Here is a 23221-nt window from a genome sequence, read left to right as displayed (position 1 = left end):
TCACTAAAATCCCTAAGTTAGATTTCTCCACCCATCTAAGTGCTATACATCTTGGACATGTCCCTTTATAGCAGCATTTATTTTATTTTGATTTGTATTTTACTATACAATCATACTCATGAATATGTCCATTCCACTCATTTGACTAACAACTTCTTGAGGGCAAGGACTGTTTCTAAGTTTTCTTGGTATCTCAGGCTGTGGTGAGCATATTGTCTTACGTAGCTCCCAATTCATACTTATGTTAAATTGTGTTATCTTTGCTTTTATGAAATGGCAAGACATAAAATTTAGTGTCCGCCTTATGTATACATTTGTTACAAAAGAATGCATACAAGTTGATATGCCATCTAACATTAATTATAGAGTAATGATACTGCATAAAGCCTCAGCCTCTGCTATTGCCAATGTAGTTCTGAGCTTTTGAATCTTTCACTTTTCTGGCTAGTTTCTATGTAACTCCCTTCCAGGACGCTATAGCTTTCGGAGCTCTTGTGGATTGCAGTTAGAGTAATCTCAAGTCCAGGGAATCTATAATTGTATATCTAAAAGTCCTATTTTTATAAATTCCCTTCAGCCAGCATTTTATGTTTATATATATATATATATATATATATATATATATATATATATATATATATATAATCTTTCCCTCAAAATTTAAAAGCACAGAAAGCTAAGTACTGAATGAACCTGTAGAAATTTAATATATATATGAGTGAAAGTACATTCTTTAAATTCAGATTTTTTTTCTGGCAATAGATGATCTTCATACTAAGCTATCTGGTACTAGAAATATTATATATGGAGGCACAAAAGTCCAGCATATACAACACAATCCCTTTTATAGCTGTGCAATGATTCTAAGTCACATATACATATTATTGCTTGCACGTACACAACCCACATTCACATGGCATATTATACCATACAAAATGCACATACATTAAGATATGCATTTTTCATCATAATGTTTAAATAAGCTATACAATCTTCTTCCTAGCACACAGATGTAAAAAGAATTCATATTTTACAGATGTGTTTATATCTGTACCCATAGTTAAAATGATTTAATATGAAGTCCCCAGTTGTGTATATATATATATATACATACACATATATATGTATGTATATATATGTGTATATATATAATTTTAAAAGTCACATCTGATAAAAGTACATGGTAATATGGTTTAGGTTGACTTTATTTACTTATTTTCTCTAACAAAGAAACATTTTAAAAAGTATTTTGGTGCCATTATTACGTGTTTCTTTGGACCATAACTCAGGTCATATCTCTACCAATAAACAATGAACTGTACAGCCTTTATTATATCATGTTGGAAAAAATGAAAGGTTGCCTTCGTAAGCCCCCATGATCTAGGTGAAAATGAAATGAGTGTATGCCCATGGGCACGATTCAGGACACAGAACGGTTGGTACAGAACGAATGATCACACGGGTGCCTAAACAGCACAATTCCATTCAGTAGTTTCGCACGTACCGGCTCAGTTGCCCGTGATCCATGCTGCTTTAAAATACTACAAAGCAATTTACACTCCAACTGCCGCCCGCTTACGTTCTTCCTTTTGCGCTCAAACATGAACACACTTGGAGAAGGAGCGATGCCCTGTTGCAGCTGCCTCTCCGAGTCCTTCAGCAGCCACCTCTCCGCTGCGCCCGGCTAAGCCTGCCGCTCGGAGCTCATTCTCCCTGGGAGCTGGCAACTGGTCCGCCACTGGGCGGAGAGAACGGGCTCTGGGGCGCCATCTGGAGGCGCCTAGAGGCAGCTACAGCAAACTTGGAGCAGGCAGGTGGAACAAGAATGTCAGCACATTCTTTGTTAAATAAGCATACCGTTTTTATTTCCACTTTCCTGCGCACGTGAAACAAACAAACGCAAAAAAAAAAAATCCTCCTTTGTTGCCTATGAGTGTTCTATTCCTTTCGTGCTTCACCTTGAAGTAATTGCATGTACGTGATTTCATGTATGTACAGACAAGAGATGGCAAATAATTAATCATCGACTGCTGGACTCATCTCAAAGGAAAAGAACTAACGCCGGATTCTATCAGAAGTTTCCGGGATTTTGGTATTGAACTCGAGAGCAGCTTTCCAAAGGGAAATCAATGCTTCTAAACGAACGCAGCGTGGGTGTTAAACATGCTCTCTACTTTAAAAAAAATTACAAACCTTACCTCTGGAAATGTTAGTGTGTTCCTCGTCAATACATCTAACGGACTTGAGTATAACGAGGAGAAGGAGTTTCTATTATAGCTCTTGTGATAGGATGTCCATATGGCTTTAATATTTAAACCAAAGCTCCTTGAATTAATTTCTCTCTAAGCATCTCCCTAAGCTTCTTTCCCTTAAAGAGGATAATTTATATACCTGAATAAAGTATAAGTTTAATTAATTAAATAGAGCATTTAGAGAATTATCTGCTGTGATATGCATTTAAAAATGTGATTATTGGATGTTTTCTTACTCCCTACAGATCAACATGAAAATGAATTGCTGTCCCTATTTCCCACTCTTATTCTTACTTCTGCCAGGCATCCAGATTTGGGATTTCACTTTTCCTTTAAAATTAAAATTCAACATTGAAGCTATTGAATGAGAGACTCATCTCCAGGGATGGTATGTATTTCCAGGCAAATGAGAATCAGAGTTTGGTTACATACTCTGTGGAACCCCTTTGGGACATAGAAATTCTTTTTAAGATTTGTTTTGTTTGTAATATGTTTTTTAAATTAATTTTGAGAGAGAGAGAAAGAGAGAGGGATAGAAATAGAAACATCGATGAGAAAGAAACATCACCAATCAGCCGCCTCCTGCACACTCCATACTGGGCACTGAGCCTGCAACCCAAACATGTGCACTGCTCAGGAATCAAACCAGAGAGTTCTTGGTTCATAGGTGGATGCTCAGCCCCTGAGCCACACCAGCTGGGCAGAAAATAGAAATTCTTAATAACTACAATTTTAAACCAGTGTTTGGGAATTTCTGACAGGAAAAACATAGAAAAATTTTGTTTCTTAAATATTTTATTGCCATTGTTTATTTCCATGTGAATGATAAATGAACATATTGGTTTTTTATACAGATAGCATTAAAATATTCTAAAGTAAAATAAGATTTTTATTTTAAATAAAGAGCGCATGTACCAAATATTTAAGCCACGATTTCTGTGACTTAATAAAGTCTCTGAAAATTTATGTGCTGGTGGGATTAAAAAGACTGTCAACTCTTCATGTCTCTATATCCTCATCACCTAGCACTGTGAAATATAAAAATATATGAGTTAACTAACTGACTACTAAATTGTAAGATATATATTATGCACTATGATTAGTGTTGCATAGAAATTCTTATAAAGGCAAGACATTCAAATACTGAAGATTGTAAGCAGGACAAAGTAATAATAAAGTAATAAATACTGACTCAACACAGAAATGTTCAACTTTCCCCAAGTAAATTTTAATGTATGGACATTTTGATACATAAGTTATGAGATAAAATTTTCCATCATAAATTTTTAATGATTTTGGAAGTCCAAAATCTCCCCGGAATTTCAAGGATGAATTTATCAAAAAATAAAGTAAATATTCACATGCATAAACAGATAAAAATATTAGACATTACTGACAGGAGTAGACATTTAACTTCATAGCCAAGGACATTGTGCCCATCCCTTTTATATAATGTCAACTGCTAATATTTTGATCATCAGAAACAGAAGATCAAAATATTAGCAGTTGATGCTACATGCAAAGGGGATGATTATGTGACTAAGGGTGGAAGAAAGTGTTATGGTCATGTATTATTCCCTGAAAGAGGGTCTAAGCTTAATCTTAAGACACTGAGACAACAGAAAATATAGGAAAATAGTAACTCCCGAAAGAGAAGTATACTAAGGAAGTGAAGTAAACTATTTATTTTTCTACAATTTAGCATGCAAAGCTCAAAGGAAACAAAAAAATGGCCCAAGTCAAAGTAAAAAAGTGGGGTCTAAAGAACTAAAATAACATGGGGGCTTGAAATAAGTCTTTTGCATAAAGTAGGATAAGGAATATGTGCTCATGTTCTACTGCTACATAACAAAATACCATAAACTTAGTGGGTTAAAACAAACCACATTTATTATATCACAGTTTCAATAGGTTAACAGTCTATGCATGGCTTAGACCAGTGATTGGAAAACTCATTAGTCAATAGATCCAAATATCAACAGTACAATGATTGGAATTTCTTTTGAGAGCCCAATTTTTTAAACTTAAACTTCTTCTAATGCCACTTCTTCAAAATAGACTCTCCCAGGACATGATATTTTGTGGAAGAGCCACATTCAAGGGGCCAAAGAGCCTCATGTGGCTCAAGAGCCGCATTTTGCTGACCACGGGCTTAGATGAATCTTCTGCCCCAAGTTTTACCAGTTGTAATCTAGGCATTAATTGGGCTGTGTCTTTATCTGTAGACTTGTTTAGGGAAGAACGTGTTTCTAAATTCAATCAGGTTCTTGGCAGAATGTATTTCCTTAGTTTCTTCAAGGCCACCAGGAAACATGTGTCTTCCTGTCATGGAGAGCATTGGTTTCTTTTTAAAGGACTTTTAACGGATTAAATTAGGCTGACCCAGAATAATCTCCCTTTTGATTAATGCAAAATCAACTCATTTAGAAATCTGATTATATCTGCAAATTCCTTCACCTTTGCCATTTTTCTATTGGGTAGAAGCAAGTCACAGGTTCCTCGCACACTAAACTAAAGAAGAGGGGATTATGCAGAGGTGTGACACACTGGGGCTCACCTTAGGGTGTCTCCACAACTGGATCTCTGAAAAAAGACATGGAACTTATTTGTTGCCATTCAAAAGCACAAGTGGAACAGCCTGGGGAAAATGGCATTGCATGGACATTTGGTTGCCTTTAGGATCAAGGCAGAGACATAGATACATTTATCAGAGGATTTTTTGTAGATGCATAGTTATATCTAATAAAGAAACAAAAGAAAGAAAAGGTAGAGAAGTCATTTGATGGAAAGGCTGAAGGCAGATACGTTGCATTGAGGAGTGATGTCATACTCATGAGCAGGACTTGGGAAAAAATAAAGAACATCGGTGTCAAGGTGGCTGTGATGGCTTTGTGGACTAGACCTGTTTGTGATGTCTGGCTTCCTGCCCAGAGCTCTTCACACCTCATCATCCATGCAGTGAAGTGGCTCTGCCTTATCAGACCAGGAGACTGTTCCCGACCAAAGAGAATACATCCAGAAACTAGCCAGAAATGTATGGTTTTTTGTGGCCCTACTGGAAAAATAAGCCTGTCCACATTGATTTTCAGGAAATCTGACCTAAAGTAAAAGAGAGAAGTCACCAGCTGGTGGAGAATATACTGCAGCTGAAAGGCCACATAGCAATTCTGAGCTGTATGCGAGCCGATGCAGAGAAAGCAGCTGAGCAGAAAGAAATATTGTAAAAACGGTGCAGACTCAAAGAGAAGTAGAGTTTAGAGAGGACATTGTCTCCTTTAGTTCCTTCAGTAGGTTTGTATGAAGTTCCTGTTATGTATTGGCCACTGTTCTAGGTGCCAGAGATATCACCATGAATAAGGCCAAGTCCCTGCTTTCATGAAGCTAATTCTTGTATGGGAGATGGACAGTAAATATGCAGAGTGTACAAACTGTAATTCATTAAGTGTAGGAATAAAACCATAGCAGTGACGAAATTTAAAAGTAATGGGGGAGCAGAAACCGGTTTGGCTCAGTGGTTAGAGCATGGGCCTATGGACTGAAAGGTCCCAGGTTAGAATCCGGTCAAGGGCGTGTACCTTGCTTGCGGACACATCCCCAGAAGGGGTGTGCAAGAGGCAACTGATCGATGATTCTCTCTCATTGATGTTTCTAACTCTCCCTCTCTCTTCCTCTCTGTAAAAAAATCAATAATATATATTATTTATTTATTTTTTAAAGGTAATGGGGGAAGTGTTACAAGGGTAGCATAGTCAGGGAAGCCTCTGTGATCATGTATTCTTCTAATAGAAACCTGAATGTAGGGAAGACACCCACCATGCTGGTATCTGTAGAAAGGATGTTCAGGGCAACGTGCATAGTAGTTGCAAAGGAGCTGTGATAGGTGTGTCTGGTGAGTTAAAGGTAGCAAGGTGGAGGGATGCGCCTGGGATAGTGGGATCAAGAGAGCAAGCGACAGGGAAAGAAATTAGATATAGAATAAGCCGGAAGATCACATAGGGCTTGTGAACCTGTGTCAGAAGACTAGCTTTTACCTAGAGCTGTGGGAAACCACTAGAGGAATACGATGAGATAACATCAGACTTATGTTTTTAAGAACCATTCTTGCAGCTGAAGAGAACAGATGGGAAGTGAGTGAGGTGACCGGGGACCATGTGGACCCTGAGAAACTCAAAGTGTGGTCTAATTTCCAATAATGTTTCCCAGGAAGTCTGGCTGTACTTGTCTCAGTCCTTGAATTTCCATGTGATAGCAAGGTAAATCTTTTTTCTTTTTTTTTATCTCCCTTTTCTTAAACTAGATGGCCTAAGATGCTAAGGAATATTGAAAGTATTCAAGAATTTGATATTTTGTATCTTTATATATTTTGATTTAAGAGCTACAATTAGTATTTTAAAAAGTGTTAACTTTGTGAAATGATAGAAAGTGCTTGCACATGGGGAGTTGATGCCAGCCTATTAACTTATTTACCAGAATTGTTTTTCTGGTAAATTAAATTTGGTATTTAATTCTAAGCCCAAAGAAAAATGTCAGTTTCTAATGACTATCTGATCCTTTGTGAAATTAGTGTTCCAAAAGTATTTAACTCAATAACCATTATCACCCAATATCAATAAAAGGATATTTACAATATGTAAATCAATTCTAATATCTTATGAATAACTATTTTGTTACACTATAGAACCTTTGAAACTAGGTATGTCTACCTTTTTAGAGCCAAAGCAATTTCAGACAACACATCATAAGATTTTATAAGGAATTCATTAATTTCTAATTTTCTTTCCTCCTAACCCACACACATACAAAGACACACATGTCTCATTTGTTTATATGAAGGCATATTGGGGCTACGTTTTATGGCATTTCAAATGAAATATTATAAAATCAATCATGAAGTGTTTCAAAATGGGAGTCAGGGGAAGTTAGCAAACACTCTGTCACTATCTAAATCTCATGAAACATTTCACCCTTTCAATGAAAATATACAACTAAAACAAAAAATAAGATTTATTTTAGGTCACATTATTCTTTGAAAAATTGAAGGGTACAACATTAAAAAAAAACCACACATCTGAAAAATATACAAATATCTTTATCTTTTATTTACATTTTTGGTGAAGCTTTCTAGAAAGGGATAAATTTATAATGATATAAGCTCTACCTTACTTGATAATTTTTACATTAAAAAAAGTGAATGGTATCTTAGCTATGCCATAGATTTATTATTATTTTTTCTTCTTTTATGTAAAATATTTGGTAAAATTAACATTTGTAATAAGTGTTCCCATTCACCAAAATTTTAAAAACACTACCATCAAAGGAAAGAAAAATTAGGTTATTCATTTGTGAACTGTGTATTTTGTTGGATACAATGAGAAAAATTTGGAACCCATGGAATCATAAATTTGCCTTTAGATAGCCAATATGAAAAAGAAAACCCACAAAACACTAATTTCAGCACTCAAAAGACAAGCTTGCAGATATTGGAATCACTAAACATTAATTGTTGAACATAGAAATGCAGAGAGCAATTTAGAGTGAATGTAAAATCTAAAATAATGTATATGCTTTAGTATCTCAGTATAGTGTTATAGGAAATGCAGGCAAAGTCAAGGAAACTTTGCTTTTTTGTATTTAAGTCACTCTGGGCATTGCTAACTTTCCGATATTCATTTTGTGTATCATAATATCCTCGTTCTATCCTTAAAATGCATGGTTGTACATAAGATTTTCATTATCTATAAATTCCTGCACACAATCATATTAAAACCTTTTATCTTCTCCCATACTTGCTGGGGATTTTTTTTTTTTTCATTAGGCTTTACATCAGCCTCATTTTAAAATATTCACTTCATATTCATGTTCTCAAGTAGCTTTCAAAAATGCAGAGAGCAGGAGAAGAAGTTTGATTTGACTTACAAATATCGACATGTATTGTTTAAGCTTTCTGGGTTCTTTAGCTGATGCCAATAAACTATTCTTCTATGAATAGTTGTAGTTGATTTTAACGTAGTAGAGTAAGAGGACATTCATAGAACTTTCCATGTGGCTCCGAAGGGACTTCCATGAAAAACAGGTAAAATATTTTTAATATTTCAATAATAACGTTCAAGCATTTTAATACCGTCAAACCTTTTGTCACTTTCGTAGTTACCACAAATTAAGAGTTTCATGGCTTCAGGTATCAATTTAAGTGACTTCTTGGCATTTCTATGTTCAACAATTAATGTTTAGTGATTCCAATATCTGCAAGCTTGTCTTTTGAGTACTGAAATTAGTGTTTTGTGGGTTTTCTTGAAGATTGATTCTGCTTTTCTACCTGCCAAGCGAGTTTCTATGCATGAATATAAACCTAACTCAAGTAAGTAGGAAGTTTATTACCTTATATTTGAAAACAAATCTTCAAGGGGTAACTAAAACACATTAATAGAAAGTAAAAGTTTACTTAATTTCTTTCTCTCTTAGTTAGACTGTCCCAAAATAGAATGAGCTGCCCCGAAATGTACTAAGCTCCACATCACCAGCAATTAAAGCTTAGACTGGATAACAACTTGGCGAGGGATTGTGAAGTTGGGATTTGAATATCACATAATTGGTCAGACTAGATAACCTTTCAAGTTCCTCCTGATGCGGAAATCCTCTGATGTTATAAAATAATTTTCATTCCCTTCTCTCATTATATACTTTAAAACTACCTTCACTGCTAAAACATGTGATTTACAGCTTCCCACTACATTTTCACCTTTCATTTATTTCCTGATGTATTATTCAACTGTTCAATCCATTTAAACAAATACATATTTTAAAAATTTCTCCATGTCTTTGTCATTTTAAGACTCTCTTTTTGCCTTCCTCAGAAGTTTTAATCCTAACGTTTACAACCTATGAATTCCAAATGATTTTATAAAATCTTCTATAAAAGAAGCAATAACTTTCTATGCTTAATAATCCAGATGAAAACATTGTTCATATTGAATAGATTAACGTTGGCAGTCCTAAAATAGTTCACTTAACTTTTGAGATTAAAGCACATATTTACTTCAAAAATAAACTATGGTATCACTAAGCAGATGCCTACAATGTGCTCCTAATTATTTTAGTGAAACAGGATAGAAAAGACCAATATCTAATGGAATACTTTATAATTTTATCATATTTACCAACCAGAGATCTAATGTTGGTTCATTACATTTTATGAAACTTTTGGAAAAACAAAGTTTTATCAATTGCCTTGGAATTTTTACAAGACATAAAATGTTTCAAACATGTTTCTTACATGGAGTTATAGGAACATCCCCCATAAACATTCATATATATACTAGAGGCCCAGTGCACGAATTTATGCATAGGTGGGGTCTGGCTGGCCCGGCCCTAATTGGAGTGGATCAGGGCTGGGCCAGCTGGGGGAAGGGGCCCAAGGTGATTGGCCAGGGGGCCCCACCCCTGATTGAGGTATGGGGGGCTATCAGGGGTCAGTGGCCAGAGGAGGGGCAGGAGGAAGGTTGGTGTGTGGGGGCTGATCAGGGGCAGAGCTGGCTGGGGGGAGGGGCTGCAGGCTGATAAGGGTGGTGGGGCTGATCAGGGGTGGGGCTACCATGAGGAGAGCCTGTGGGTGGTGGGCCAGCCAGCCACACCCACAAATGAGGTGGAGGGGCCATTCAAGGCCCAGCAGCCTTGGGGAGGGGCAATGGGTGATTGGCCAGCCAGCCCTGGCCCTGATTGGGGGTGGCTGATCTGGGATGGGGCCGTGTGTGGGGAGGGGCTGGAGGAGGTTGGCTGGCTGGCCCCACCCCCAATTGGGATAGGAGGGACATTCAGGGAACAGGCCACAGGAGGTTGGCCAGTCAGCCACACCTCCTGTTCAGGCGGGTTCACTGGCCCCAGTGGGCGTCATAAGTGAACAGTCATTCAGGTCATTATTGCGCTCTGGTTGCTGACTTTTTATAAAGATAGATAGATGTATACTGAGTTTGAACTGTTCAATTCTTTGAATTCTTTCAAAAAAATACTAGCAATCTCCAAAACTGAGAAAAGCTAAAAAAAAAACAAAATGTTTTTTTTGTTTTATCATATTTTTTAATTTTTTTACAGACAAAATCCCCATTTATATAAAGGTAGTAGCTATATTTACAATTGTTTTAATAGTGGCATCAAAAGTAAATCAAATAAGGATACAGTTTGTTTTTCATAATTACCAAGCACATAGTTTATTGGCTTAAAAAATTATTTGGAGCAGACAAAAAAAGAAAAAGGTAGGCTTCATGAATGCTTGCATAATAGTTAAAAACAGATGAATACAAAAAATAGATAACTTAGGCATGCTGTATATCATCATAAATGGCTACAGAATTTGGAAATTTCTTGGGTAAATGCTCCATTGTTCATCAAATTCTCTAATACCACTTAAATCTGCATTAAATCTTTCAGAAGATACATTTATTTATTTTACTTAAATCAGATGGGTAAAATATATGCTAGACACATACACACATTATATATATATTAAAGCAAATATATATATATATATATATATATTTGCTTTAATACCATTGTCTCTGTCTGGAAAATGAGAGGTCATTTTTAAAAAAAGTTGTGAAATACTATAATGTAGTTGTAATATCAGCAATATAAACATATTTTTATTGAACTAAAAAGTACATTCTGTATGTTATTGCTCTGTATTCATTTTATCCACTATGCATCATCAGTAAAGAACAGTTTTTGTCCTGCTGGTATAGCTAAGTGATTGAGCATTGACCCAGGAACCAAGATGTTACTGTTTGATTCCCAGTCAGGCCACACACCTGAGTTGTGGGCTCCATCCCCAGTAGGGGGTGCACAGGAGGCAACTGATTGATAATGTTGCTCTCTCTCTATCCCTCTCCTCTCCTCTCTCTCTAAAAATTGACAAAGAAACATTAAAAATTTTTTTTATGAGAGTTCTTCTTTTGCACAATGTAAATTACATTTGCTTAAATTAAAATGATGGTCATGTAAGTAAATACCTTTGCTGAATGCACTAAAAAGAAGTCACAACATGGAATCACTAAAAGGTCCATCCCAATCACTTACCCCACAGCATTTGTATCTGGCTTGGATGATTTGTTTTGGCAGAACTCACTTTCAACATTAACGGCCCATCTTAGTTAATCTTCTGTAGCTCCCCAGGCCTGCCAGGTCACACCAACATCTGCTCAGAGTAAAACTATTAACATGTGCAGAGTTCTCTCATCCACAAATAACCTTGAGAATCAAATCAAATCAAAATAGCCCCCCCCCCCCCCGCCCCAACGTTGAAGAGATTCAGCTATTTGGGGAATGAGGTTGCCTGATTTCTTTAAGGTTTACTCAATAGCATCTAACCTCGAGGTTCAAGGGCTTGTGTATGATTTCACACTTGCCAGCACAGAATATGGCGTACTCAGGAGTGATTCTCCTCCAATGAAGCTACTACCTGAAAAGGCCAGAAACATCCCCATGACTCATCAGCCACGGATGGAGTTCGGTTCCCCTAAGTCAGACTGATTTGTTATAGGGATGGGTCTCTTTTGCAACTTTTTCCTGAACACACCTCTTTAAAACGCAACCCGCAGACAGACCCAAGAAAATCACCTTTTTCATGTACATGTCTTCATCCATGTAAAATTCACCTGGAGGCATTTATTCACAAGAAAATACTGAAGAGGGGTTTGGAGTTCATGCCACGAGATTGTAAAATCTTATTTTTTTTAAAAATAGATTTTGTTATCATGGTGCTTTTATAACTTTCTTGGTCCCTGTAGAAACCTTGATAATCTAAATAATCTTAAAGAACACCAAATATTTTGGAATAAAAAATGGAAACAGTATGAACATGTTATTTAAAAAAAAAAAATCTAAACTCTATACAATACTCATACTTTAGGCATAACAACATAGCTGCCATACTGAATTTGGTACACACACACACACACATTCCCCCAAATTCCACACTCCCTTGGTTTTAAATGATCAGTCCTATCCTTTCCACTCCTTTTAATAAAGATAATACGGCCACTACACTTGTGGCATTTTATGTGTATAACACCAAGTAACAATATAGTATAACATGGTTGTACTATATTATAACAATATATTGTAGTATAACATTCAATAAGTGCTAACCTTATACCACCAGGCCTATTCCTACAAGGTTTTCATCTATACATGAGCAGAGAGCACTGTTCCTTTGCAAAAGCTGAGTTAGAGTTCCTTTGAAAGCTTTTTAAAAATAAGGTCGAGTTCTTTTTATGTCTACAATTACGATAACTACAGGGCTCCGCTTGTCTTGGGCAATTGATTGCATTCACTTCAGGGAGGAACAGCAAGAGATGCAGAGACAGCTCCCCAGACTGCCTCCTCTTCAGTTTGGGGAGTTCGTGGGAGAAGAGGGCCCTTTCCCCAGCCCAGTGGCTGATGGAAGGGATGTATTGAAGGGAGCTGCGTTGGTTCACACTGCAGATTGAGTGGAGCATTCAATAACCGCGCGAGGATGGCTGCAGTGGGGGCAATGGTCGCCTCCGCCGGGTATAGGATGCTGTAATAATACTAACACTTTCTTATCCTTGTCCCAGCGCCTTGACTTCATCCCCCAGCCTCTCCCCGGCCAATGCCCCAGACACCTCCCCTCACATCCTTGTCTCCCTTTCCTCTCTCTGAGCAAGTGTAAACAGAGGAGGAAAGGAGAAAGCGTGTGTCAAACTGTCACCCATGTGTCATGCAAGTGGGGGGGGGTGTTACTGCCAATCACTTGGAACCAGCTTCTGGGGGGGCGATCGGCGATGCTGCTGCTCCCCTACCGCTCCCCGGGGCTCTCCATCGGATGCCCCCCGCCCTCCCCTCCTCCTCGGGCCTCGGCTGTAATTTTCCAAACAACAGACATCTCTCCTTTGCAAATAAAGTTAAAAAAAAAAAAATCAACCCCACAGCTACAGGATAAACTGACTTCTTGTCGTTCAATTTTTGCAGGGCTCCTCTCTGTAGAGCTGCCAGCTTGTGACCGATGAGAGAGAGAGAGAGAGAGAGAGAGAGAGAGAGAGAGAGAGAGAGAGAGAGAGAGCATCACTTGCTTCCCTGCTTCCTAAGCAGGGATTTGCCTGTGATCCTCGGCGAGAGGACTGCGGCGGCGACTGATGTACCCAGTTGGCGCGGAGGAGGGGCCGGGGGTGCGAGTGCGGGGCGGGGAGGGAGGAGGGGGTGCGGGGGACAAGCTGGCGGAGGCTCCTCCGGCGACGGGCTGATCTGGGGATCTGGGGGGGCTCCCCAGCGCCTCCTCTCCCTCCGAGGCGCGCGGCTCGGGGGCGGCCGATGGCTTTGCATTGGGGCTCCCGCTCGGCGTTGGGCATCTCGCTCCCTCACCGCCCCCCGGCCCGGCGGCGGCGCTCCCGGTTGGGGCGCAGACGCGGGTAAGTAACGTGGGATCCGGGTGTCGTGATCGCCTAGGCCGTGAAAGTGGCACTTTTTTTTTTTTTTTTTTTTTTAAAGCGGGTCAGTCTGCAAAGAGGCTGCTGCTGCCGGCGCGAGCGAGCGAGTGTCTCCTTGGTCTCAGGTCCCCTTCTCCCTCCCCCCCTCTCCCCCAAAGGCTGGAGAGAAGTGAGGCTGTTTGAATGGGGAGCTGTCAGGGGGCTCGCTGTCTGCCAACAGCATCTCCGCACCTCCCTGCTTCGCCCGAGATCCTTCCCCCTCCCCCCTGCCGTCCCCCCCCCCCCCCCAATTCCAAGTGGCATGTGTGCGCACAGCCATACTGTGGTATTTGTATTCTCTCTCTCTCTCTCTCTCTCTCTCTCTCTCTCTCTCTCTCTCTCTCTCTCTCTCTCTCTCTCTCTCTCTCTCTCTCTCTCTCTCTCTCTCTCCTGCCTCCCCACCCCCCACCCCCCTCGCCGCCGTCTGGCCAATGCCGGGATCTGGGATCTGGTCGCCCCCTTCCTGCATCCTTCCTGCCCCTCCCACCCTCTCCTCTCCTCCCCTCTCCTCCCCTCCCCTCTCCCCAACCCGCCGCCGCCCGGACCCCACTCCCACGGCCCCAAAGAACCCAGAACCCAAAGAGCCCGGCGCCAAGGCACCGCGGGCGGAGGCGAGGAGGCCGCGGGCAGGAGGGGTTATTATTGCGCTGGGAGGGACCACCTTCCAAGGAAGCAGGAAAGAGAGAGAGGAGAGAGAGAGAGAGGAGCCGGGGCTCTCCTCCGGGGCCCGCGAAGCTCCCCCGCGGAATCCAGAGCTCTCGGAGGTTCCCGGGTCCAAAGGAACCCCCAGTTCTGGGACGGACGCTCCCTCCGCCCGCCGGCGCCCCGCCGCCCGCGCCGCTAGGTGAGCGCCCCGCTCCCCATCGGCACGCAGCGCCCATTCCCCGCGGCGGCCGCGCTTAGGATTCCCGGCGTGATTCGGGGGCCTTTCGGAAAGTTGGTGGCCCGAGGAGGAGGAGGAGGAGGAGGAGGAGGAGGAGGAGGAGGAGGAGGAGGAGGAGGAGGAGCAGAGGCTGCAAAGGCTCGGGCGCCGCGATGGATGCAGCTGAGCCTCCCGGAGAGTTTGCAGCTCCCGCGGGCCGGTCCCCCGGAGCCCGGCCCGGCGCGCGGGGCGCGGGCGCTCTGCACCGCTAGGCGCCGGCCGCCGGCCTCGCCCCCTTCCCCGGATTGAACCCGGGCTTCTCTCCTCGGATGTGGGATGTGCTCGGCGGAGCACACGGGGAGAGTTTGGCCGCGGTGGTGGCGCCGGCGGTGGCCTCGGCTCGCTCACAGGTGCTAGGGGTCCGGCGCCTTCGGGGAAGCGGATCGTTTTGAGCGGTGAGGACGGCGGGAGGAGGAGAGGAGAGGTCCCGGGGACCCACGGAACCGCGGACCCCCTTTTCGGGAGGAGGAAATCGTGAGTAACTCCATCAAATAGGGCAGGTGGAGGAGCGGAGCGCCCCTCCCCCCCAGCGGATCGCTGCTCGCTCTGGTGGAGAGAGAGAGAGAGAGAGAGAGAGAGGGGGGGGGGGAGAGAGAGAGAGAGAGGAGGAAAAGGCTCGGGCTTTTCATCATTTTCCATTTCTAAACAGACCTATTGTGTCTTCCGCCTGGGCGACCGCCGAGGAGACACGGGTGTGTGCAAGGCTCGGCGCTCTTGAGAAAAATGAATGATGCAGCATTTTAATTATGTTCCAGGGGGGTGGGGGAGAGTTTTGCTTCCATATTGGAATAGTTAATGTTGCATGTGTGCAAGGGAGTGGGCTGGGGTGGGACCAGGCAAAGGGGAGGGGGAGCGGGAGGAGAAGGGTCCGCTGGGGGAGAAAGGGCTTCTTGTCCTCCCCGTGGACAAATGACGCCGGGCGGGCGCTCCCAGCAGGAAGCAGCGGACTAACCCAAAGATCCCCCCTCCCCCTTCATCCCAACTTTTGGAGCTCTTCCTATCGCCCAGACACGCTGTACTGAGATCAAGGAAAGGACATGGGTGAGATGTCCTTTAGGATGGGGCCCAGATCAAGAACCTGGAGTGGTAGGAGGGGGGGGTGGGGGTGGTTGGTTGGTTACAGTTCAAGATCAAATGATTGCAGAGGGGCCTTGACTATCTCCGGGATGGGATACTTATGCTGATGGAAGTCTCCCATCCATTCCATAGCATCATGGGCTGCCTTAGCACCCGTGAGACAGTTACCGCCCCTGCACATTACATCGGGTACAAAAGGTGGTGTGTGTGTGTGTGTGTCTGTGCGCGCCTGCTTGGGAGGGGGAGGTTGGCAGCTGGTGATGGAGATGGGTTGCTCTGGTTCTGAGCTCAGGCTGCTGGGGCTGGCCTGAGAGGCTCTCAGAGAAATAGGGTGGGTCTGGAATATTGAGGACGTGGTATATATAGCAGAATCCTGCCCACCTGCTTAGTTGGTCTCTGATGGCTGCTTCCAGTCTTAGCTACCACGGAGCCATGGGTACTTGGCCTTTTTAAATGCACAATCTCAGGCAAGTGGGCTGTGACTGACATGAAAGGGCCATGTTGTTGACTTAGGGGATTTGCATATAGATTTTAGGATGTAAGACATGGACACATGCACTGTGTTTTTCTTTAGTCTGGTGTTTTTTTTTGTAAAAAGAACTTGAAGGGAAAGCCACCTCTACTGCCTAACTTTGAGCCCTCGGGCAATTGAGGTTCAGTCCTTCCGTTGAGGATTTTAGCCACCAGAGTCTCTCCTTTCCCCCTGAGTTGGTGACAGGATTGGTGTGTGTGTGTTGAGGGCCGGGTGTGTGTGTGTGTGTTGAGGGCGGGGGTGGGGGGGGGGGAGGCAGAAGGTGTGCATCCATGATGGATGCCCAGTTTCCACTAGCTAAGTGGACTGACTTGCTGCACACTTGCCCCTATCCAGTTTCTCCATGAAGAGGCATTTTGTTCTCCAGCAGAGAGGACTGTAGAGCTGTCAGCTGAGCTTTATAAAAAAATTTCCTCATTCCAGGGCTCCTGGGAACTGTAATCTGGTAGCCCCTCAGTCCTGCAGGTCCTTTTGAGCATCATATCCACATCTCATAACTCTCTACCATCCACTCTTCCAAAATAGTTGGGCCAAATAGGTATTCTATTCCCCTACCACCCACCCCCCATCCCTGCGAGGTCTTCCCCAGTGGAAGCAAGTGAAACGGGTCCTTGTTACCCAAGTGTTCTCTGTCTCCTTCCAGAACGTGGGTTTCTCTCTGTCAGTAAAAAGGTAACAGGAAGCACATGGTTGCTGAGCTCAGGGGCAATCCGAGGCTTTGAGCTGCAGCACAATAGAAGGATTCCTGGTGCAAAGAGATATCGAAGCAAAATGCAGGATAAACTCTGTCCAAGTCGCTCGCGTGCTTGAGCTCTGATTCCGGACACTCAAGCAGAATTAGCTAGCTTCAGCCCTTCTGTTTCCGAGACCTGGGTTTTCCTTCATCCCTGTCTCTGCAGAGAAGTGCCTGTGCTGTGGAAAGGATAATTCTGAAAGGTAGTCATAGTTTTGAACCTGTCTCCACCAGAGAAAGGAGCTTTGGGAACTGGCGGAGCAAACCACTGAGGCAATAGTTTCCTTGAGAGTTAAGGAAAGAAAAAGAAAAAGAAAAAATGTCTACAGCTCTCTCCCCTAGCATTTCCACCTTTTCCCACCAAAGGAATGTTTCCTGGTAGGTTGGTCCTTCTTCCTTCTGTTTCTTATTTTGACCATTTATCTTCATTCCCTCCACTTATTTTCTCTCTGCTTTTACACACACACACACACACACACACTTTAGTCCAGGCTTCCTAGTGCTCATGCTTGGCCACATGCTAAGTTCATTCCCCTTCCTGTTGGAGCCCCTTTTTCATGACGTGGGAAGCCATGGAAAGTTGGTTCCAGGGTTACAGCACATATTGGGCCAGGGGAAAGCCAAGGAGAGAGAAGTCTGAGGTTCAGCCCTGTGACCGAGCCTGTCTTCCTCCCTGCCTTCCTCCCAGTGTCCAACTCCGTGAGGAGCGGCTGGTACCCACAGAAAGCAGCCTCTGCAGCGGCAGCAGCAGCGGCAGCAGCTACAGCGAGGCTGGGAGCCTGCTGCAGCCCCTTCTCCTTCCTCCTCGCTGAGTGTGCCAAGTGGCAGTTCTGCATCCAAAAGGAGCCCATTGAAAGGCCCATTGCATTCCCAGCACGTCTCCAGCTGGCTGCCTTTGCCTTTTTTATTTATTTATTTTTTATCTTAGTCTATCCCCCCACCCCATCTCCCATCTATACCCCTTTGCTTCAGCTTCAGCAGAAGGAAAGGAGGGAGAAGGAGAGAAAGAATCCTTAAACTCAAGCCTTTCTTTCTCCCCCAATGCCCCCCAATGCTCCCCACAATGTCCAAAGACTGACTTACATATATATGTGTGTATATATATATATATATATATCCTGCAAAATAGGTAAGTCAAAGACATCTGAAGTCTTGTTTACCTAAATCACAGGAACCTCAAAAATAAAATAAAACACTTAAAATTAAAAAATGGGGAAGAAAGAGCTTAAGTAGATTTTAATATTTTATAAGGGAGACTAACGGATACTGCAATGGAGCCTCATCTGCCTTCTCTCTCCACCCCCCTCTTTTTCGTTTAATTGTTTCTAAAAATTGAGTATTGAATTGCCTGAGGCAGATTCCTCTTTGCTTTCTCACTGGTTCTCCTCTCCTTACAGCTGTGTACATACTGTGCAAGTTGGCTGTGAAGATTTATCCTTTTCATTCTCCCTATAAATTATAACATTATGCTTTAACTTAGAAGGTTGCCTGAATTATTTCCTTAATGCATGTATCCAAGTATGGAGGGGAAATATATGTGAAAAAAACAAACAAACAAACAAAAAAAACCCAAACACACCCAGTTTATTTTTATTGATTAAAAACAACCCTTCCATTTCAATGGACAGGTCAGTGACTCCTAAAGGGCAATGTAATAAAGCTGCATTATTATAATTTATGTATGTATGCATTTTCATACACCGATGACATTAGGCAAGGGGGAAATGCCATGGGGAGGCTCTGTATTTATGATTAGCTCGGTGAATTGTATTTGTTTCTTCAGTTTAAAAAAAAAAAAAAAAGAATGACATGTTTCCTTGAAATGTATCTCATATCTCATGTGATGGATCATTTATCAGCAGGTATGTGTCAAGGTTCCCCCCACTTTCGTGCCTTTAACTACTCTAAACAGCCACCTGCCGTTGTGTTGTTCCAGTTCCAGCTTTTGACAGGGTTCTTGAGATGATCAGGAAGGCACAGATGAGCTGTTAATACAGACACTCCCAGGTCCAGCACCCTTCCCCTGTCATTCTCTTTAGCTCTGACAAGTGCGTGGACTTGCTCTTTAGAAAGGCTAATCACCGCTGAAAGGTGTAGTCAAATGATGCATATGTATGGAAAATATTTAATTAGAGGACACATCAATAATCTGTGTTTGGGCAAAGGGAGTGGAGGTACAGTTTGTTACTGAGCAGACATGATAAGCATGATGTAGTAATTTCTTAGGAGAAATCTTACATTTTCCTGAGCTATCAATTATCTTATGCATCCCAACATCGGATAGTTGGGCAATGAGCTCATACTCTCTCATACTCTTTAATCAAATAACTTTTATTTTAATCGTGCATTTTCATGAGAAGAAACCTATAATTTAGAGAACATTTTTTCCCCCCATCAGAGTTTCAATCAGATGGGGCAGTGAGCTCATACTTCCTCACACTCTTTAATAACATGTCTTTTCATGAGTAGAAAATTATAATTTAAAGAACTTTTTTTTGTTTTTCTCATCCGAGTTCCAATCAGTTCTAAAATGGGCACCTCTGATGCCAATGCGAGTTTTAACAGGCGAGCCGGTGTAATGGCCAAACGATTGCCATTACTACTGAATTTGCCTATATTTAAATGCATTGCTTACCAATTCCCTTGCTTGCTGTAAGCTTGTAACAAAGGCTTACCACGAAGGCTTCTTTTATTGGTTTGACTTGCCCTTTCCCAGGTATGCTGGGTAATGTCCTCACATGATGCAATAGTTCTGTTTCCTAGGTTTAAAATATAGGGCTATGTAGGCATGTTGATGGGTCCTTTGGAATGTCAGTTCAACAACTGCTAAGCTTTTGACTTCCCTCTTGAAAAGCCCCAATGTAGGAGTCAATGAGAATAGTGCGTCTGACTAACAGCTAAAAAACCTGCGTCTTTATTTCTGTTGCAGTTTTGTAATCAACCACGAAGGATGAAACCTTCCATAGCCGAGCTGCTTCGCCGAGGGAGGATGCTGTGGATTATTCTTCTAAGCACAATTGCTCTGGGATGGACTACCCCGATCCCCCTGATCGAGGACTCGGAGGAAATAGATGAGCCCTGTTTTGATCCCTGCTACTGTGAAGTCAAAGAAAGCCTCTTTCATATCCATTGTGACAGCAAAGGATTTACAAATATCAGCCAGATCACTGAGTTCTGGTCCAGACCTTTCAAACTGTATCTGCAGAGGAATTCGATGAGGAAATTGTACACCAACAGTTTTCTTCATCTGAACAACGCCGTGTCAATCAACCTTGGGAACAATGCCTTGCAGGACATCCAAACGGGTGCTTTCAATGGTCTCAAGATTTTAAAGAGGCTGTATCTCCACGAGAACAAACTAGACGTCTTCAGAAATGACACTTTCCTGGGCTTGGAGAGCCTCGAGTATCTGCAGGCAGATTACAACGTCATTAAACGCATCGAGAGCGGTGCATTCAGGAACCTGAGCAAACTGAGAGTCCTGATCTTAAATGACAATCTCATCCCCGTGCTTCCCACCAACTTGTTCAAGGCCGTCTCCTTAACGCACCTGGACCTGCGTGGAAACAGGCTGAAGGTCCTTTTCTACCGAGGGATGCTGGACCACATCGGCAGGAGCCTGATGGAGCTCCAGCTGGAGGAAAACCCCTGGAACTGCACGTGCGAGATTGTGCAGCTCAAGAGCTGGCTGGAGCGCATTCCTTACACGGCCCTGGTGGGAGACATCACCTGCGAGACTCCCTTCCACTTCCACGGGAAGGACCTGCGAGAGATCCGGAAGGCAGAACTCTGCCCCTTGTTGTCCGACTCGGAGGTGGAGGCCAGCCTGGGGATCCCCCACCTGTCCTCCAACAAGGAGCACGCGTGGCCCACCAAGCCTTCCTCCATGTTGTCCTCTGTCCACTTCACCGCTTCTTCGGTCGAATACAAGGCCTCCAATAAGCAGCCCAAGCCCACTAAGCAGCCCCGGACGCCGAGGCCGCCCTCCACCTCCCAAGCTTTCTATCCTGGTCCCAACCAACCTCCCATCGCCCCCTACCAGACCAGGCCGCCCATCCCCATCATATGCCCCACGGGGTGTACGTGTAACCTGCACATCAATGACCTTGGCTTGACGGTCAACTGCAAAGAGCGGGGATTTAACAACATCTCCGAGCTTCTCCCGAGGCCGCTGAACGCCAAGAAGCTCTACCTGAGCAGCAACCTGATCCAGAAGATATACCGCTCGGACTTCTGGAATTTCTCCTCCTTGGATCTCTTGCACCTGGGGAACAACCGCATTTCGTACGTCCAGGACGGGGCCTTCATCAACCTGCCCAACCTGAAGAGCCTCTTCCTCAACGGCAACGACATCGAGAAGCTGACCCCGGGCATGTTCCGGGGCCTGCAGAGCTTGCACTACCTGTACTTCGAGTTCAACGTCATCCGGGAGATCCAGCCCGCCGCCTTCAGCCTCATGCCCAACCTGAAGCTGCTCTTCCTCAACAACAACCTGCTGCGGACGCTGCCCACGGACGCCTTCGCGGGCACCTCCCTGGCGCGGCTCAACCTGAGGAAGAACTACTTCCTCTACCTGCCCGTGGCCGGGGTCCTGGAGCACCTCAACGCCATCGTGCAGATCGACCTCAACGAGAACCCCTGGGACTGCACCTGCGACCTGGTCCCCTTCAAGCAGTGGATCGACACCATCAGCTCGGTGAGCGTGGTGGGGGAGGTGCTGTGCCGGAGCCCCGAGAACCTCACCCACCGGGACGTGCGCACAGTGGAGCTGGAGGTGCTCTGTCCGGAGATGATGCACACAGCCCCGGCGGCCGGAGCATCTCCCGCGAACCCCGGGGATCCTCGCCTCCAGGGGGCGCCCACGAGCCCCTCGCCCTATGAGTTCTCGCCCCCGGGGGGCCCGGTGCCCCTCTCCGTGCTCATCCTCAGCCTGCTGGTCCTGTTCTTCTCCGCCGTCTTCGTGGCCGCGGGCCTTTTTGCCTACGTGCTCCGCAGGCGCAGGAAGAAGCTGCCCTTCCGAAGCAAGAGGCAGGAAGGCGGCGTGGACCTCACGGGCATCCAGATGCAATGCCACCGGCTCTTCGAGGACGGGGGAGGCGGCGGCGGGGGCGGCGGGGGAGGAGGAGGGGGTGGAGGAGGTCGGCCCACCCTCTCCTCCCCAGAGAAGGCCCCTCCAGGGGGCCACGTGTACGAGTACATCCCCCACCCCGTGACCCAGATGTGCAACAACCCCATCTACAAGCCCCGCGAGGAGGAGGAGGCGGAGGCAGCAGCATCAGTGTCCTCAGGGCCGGAGGCGTTGGCGGCGGCTGGGAGCTCAGAACGCGGGGGGCCCGGCCCCCAGCCCCCGCCCCCCGCCCTGGGCGAGGCGCTCCTGGGGGGCGAGCAGCAGCCGTTCGGGGAGCCCCCCAAGGAGAACCACCACAGCCACTACCGGACCTTGCTGGAGAAGGAGAAGGAGTGGGCCCTGGCCGTGTCCAGCTCCCAGCTCAACACCATCGTGACCGGGAGTCACCACCACCCGCACCCCCTGCACCACCGCCCGGCGGCCGCGGGGGCAGCTGCAGGTGCAGGAGCAGGGGGGGTGGTGGTGGCCGGGGTGGTGCCGGGACCTGGGGCAGACCTGGCCGGGTTCCGCCACCACGAGAAGAACGGCGGGGTGGTGCTGTTCCCCCCCGGGGGCGGGGGCAGCCTGCTGCTGGACCACCGGGAGCGGCCGCCGCCCGCGCCCTGCGGCGTGGGCTTCGTGGACTGCCTGTACGGCACGGTGCCCAAGTTGAAGGAGCTGCACCTGCACGCCCCGGGCATGCAGTACCCAGACTTGCAGCAGGACGCCAGGCTGAAGGAAACCCTCCTCTTCTCGGCCGGCAAGGGCTTCCCGGACCACCAACCCCCCAAAAACGATTACCTCGAGTTAAGGGCCAAACTCCAAACCAAGCCGGATTACCTCGAAGTCCTGGAGAAGACAGCCTATAGGTTCTAACAGAGAGAGAGAGAGAAAAAAAAAATACACATATATGACGACTGGGGTTTTTGTTTGTTTCCGTTTGGTTTGTTTGGTTTCTTCAAAAGCAAAGGAACCTGGAAGAGAGATAATAGATCCCCTGTCCCCTTTGACACGGCCCCCCCCTCAAGAAGAAGTCCATTCTCACCAACGTTCCTGCCCTTGAACGGAACCCACACGCCGCATGGAAACTAGGAAATACAAGACAGTGTGCGCTCTCCCCC

At 44.8% G+C, this 23221-nt stretch overlaps 1 protein-coding gene across 1 annotated transcript; it reads left to right on the top strand.

Annotated features, from left to right (window-relative positions):
• Positions 1–15062: 15062 nt before the first annotated feature.
• SLITRK3 (SLIT and NTRK like family member 3) lies at positions 15063–22980 on the top strand. The gene is made up of 2 exons (XM_036447154.2): positions 15063–15125; positions 19923–22980. The coding sequence occupies exon 2, from the start codon at positions 19944–19946 to the stop codon at positions 22974–22976; it is 3033 nt and encodes a 1010-aa protein (XP_036303047.1). The 5' UTR covers positions 15063–15125; positions 19923–19943; the 3' UTR covers positions 22977–22980.
• Positions 22981–23221: the final 241 nt, after the last annotated feature.

This window comes from Pipistrellus kuhlii, unplaced genomic scaffold (assembly GCF_014108245.1).
Source record: "Pipistrellus kuhlii isolate mPipKuh1 unplaced genomic scaffold, mPipKuh1.p scaffold_m20_p_2, whole genome shotgun sequence".
NCBI classification, from domain to species: domain Eukaryota; kingdom Metazoa; phylum Chordata; class Mammalia; order Chiroptera; family Vespertilionidae; genus Pipistrellus; species Pipistrellus kuhlii.
Note: the sequence above shows the minus strand (reverse complement) of the source record. Positions and strands in the feature narration are given on the sequence as shown.

Excerpts from the sequence above, each read along its gene's own strand:
- SLITRK3 (XM_036447154.2), top strand. The coding sequence starts at position 19,944 with ATGAAACCTTCCATAGCCGAGCTGCTTCGCCGAGGGAGGATGCTGTGG.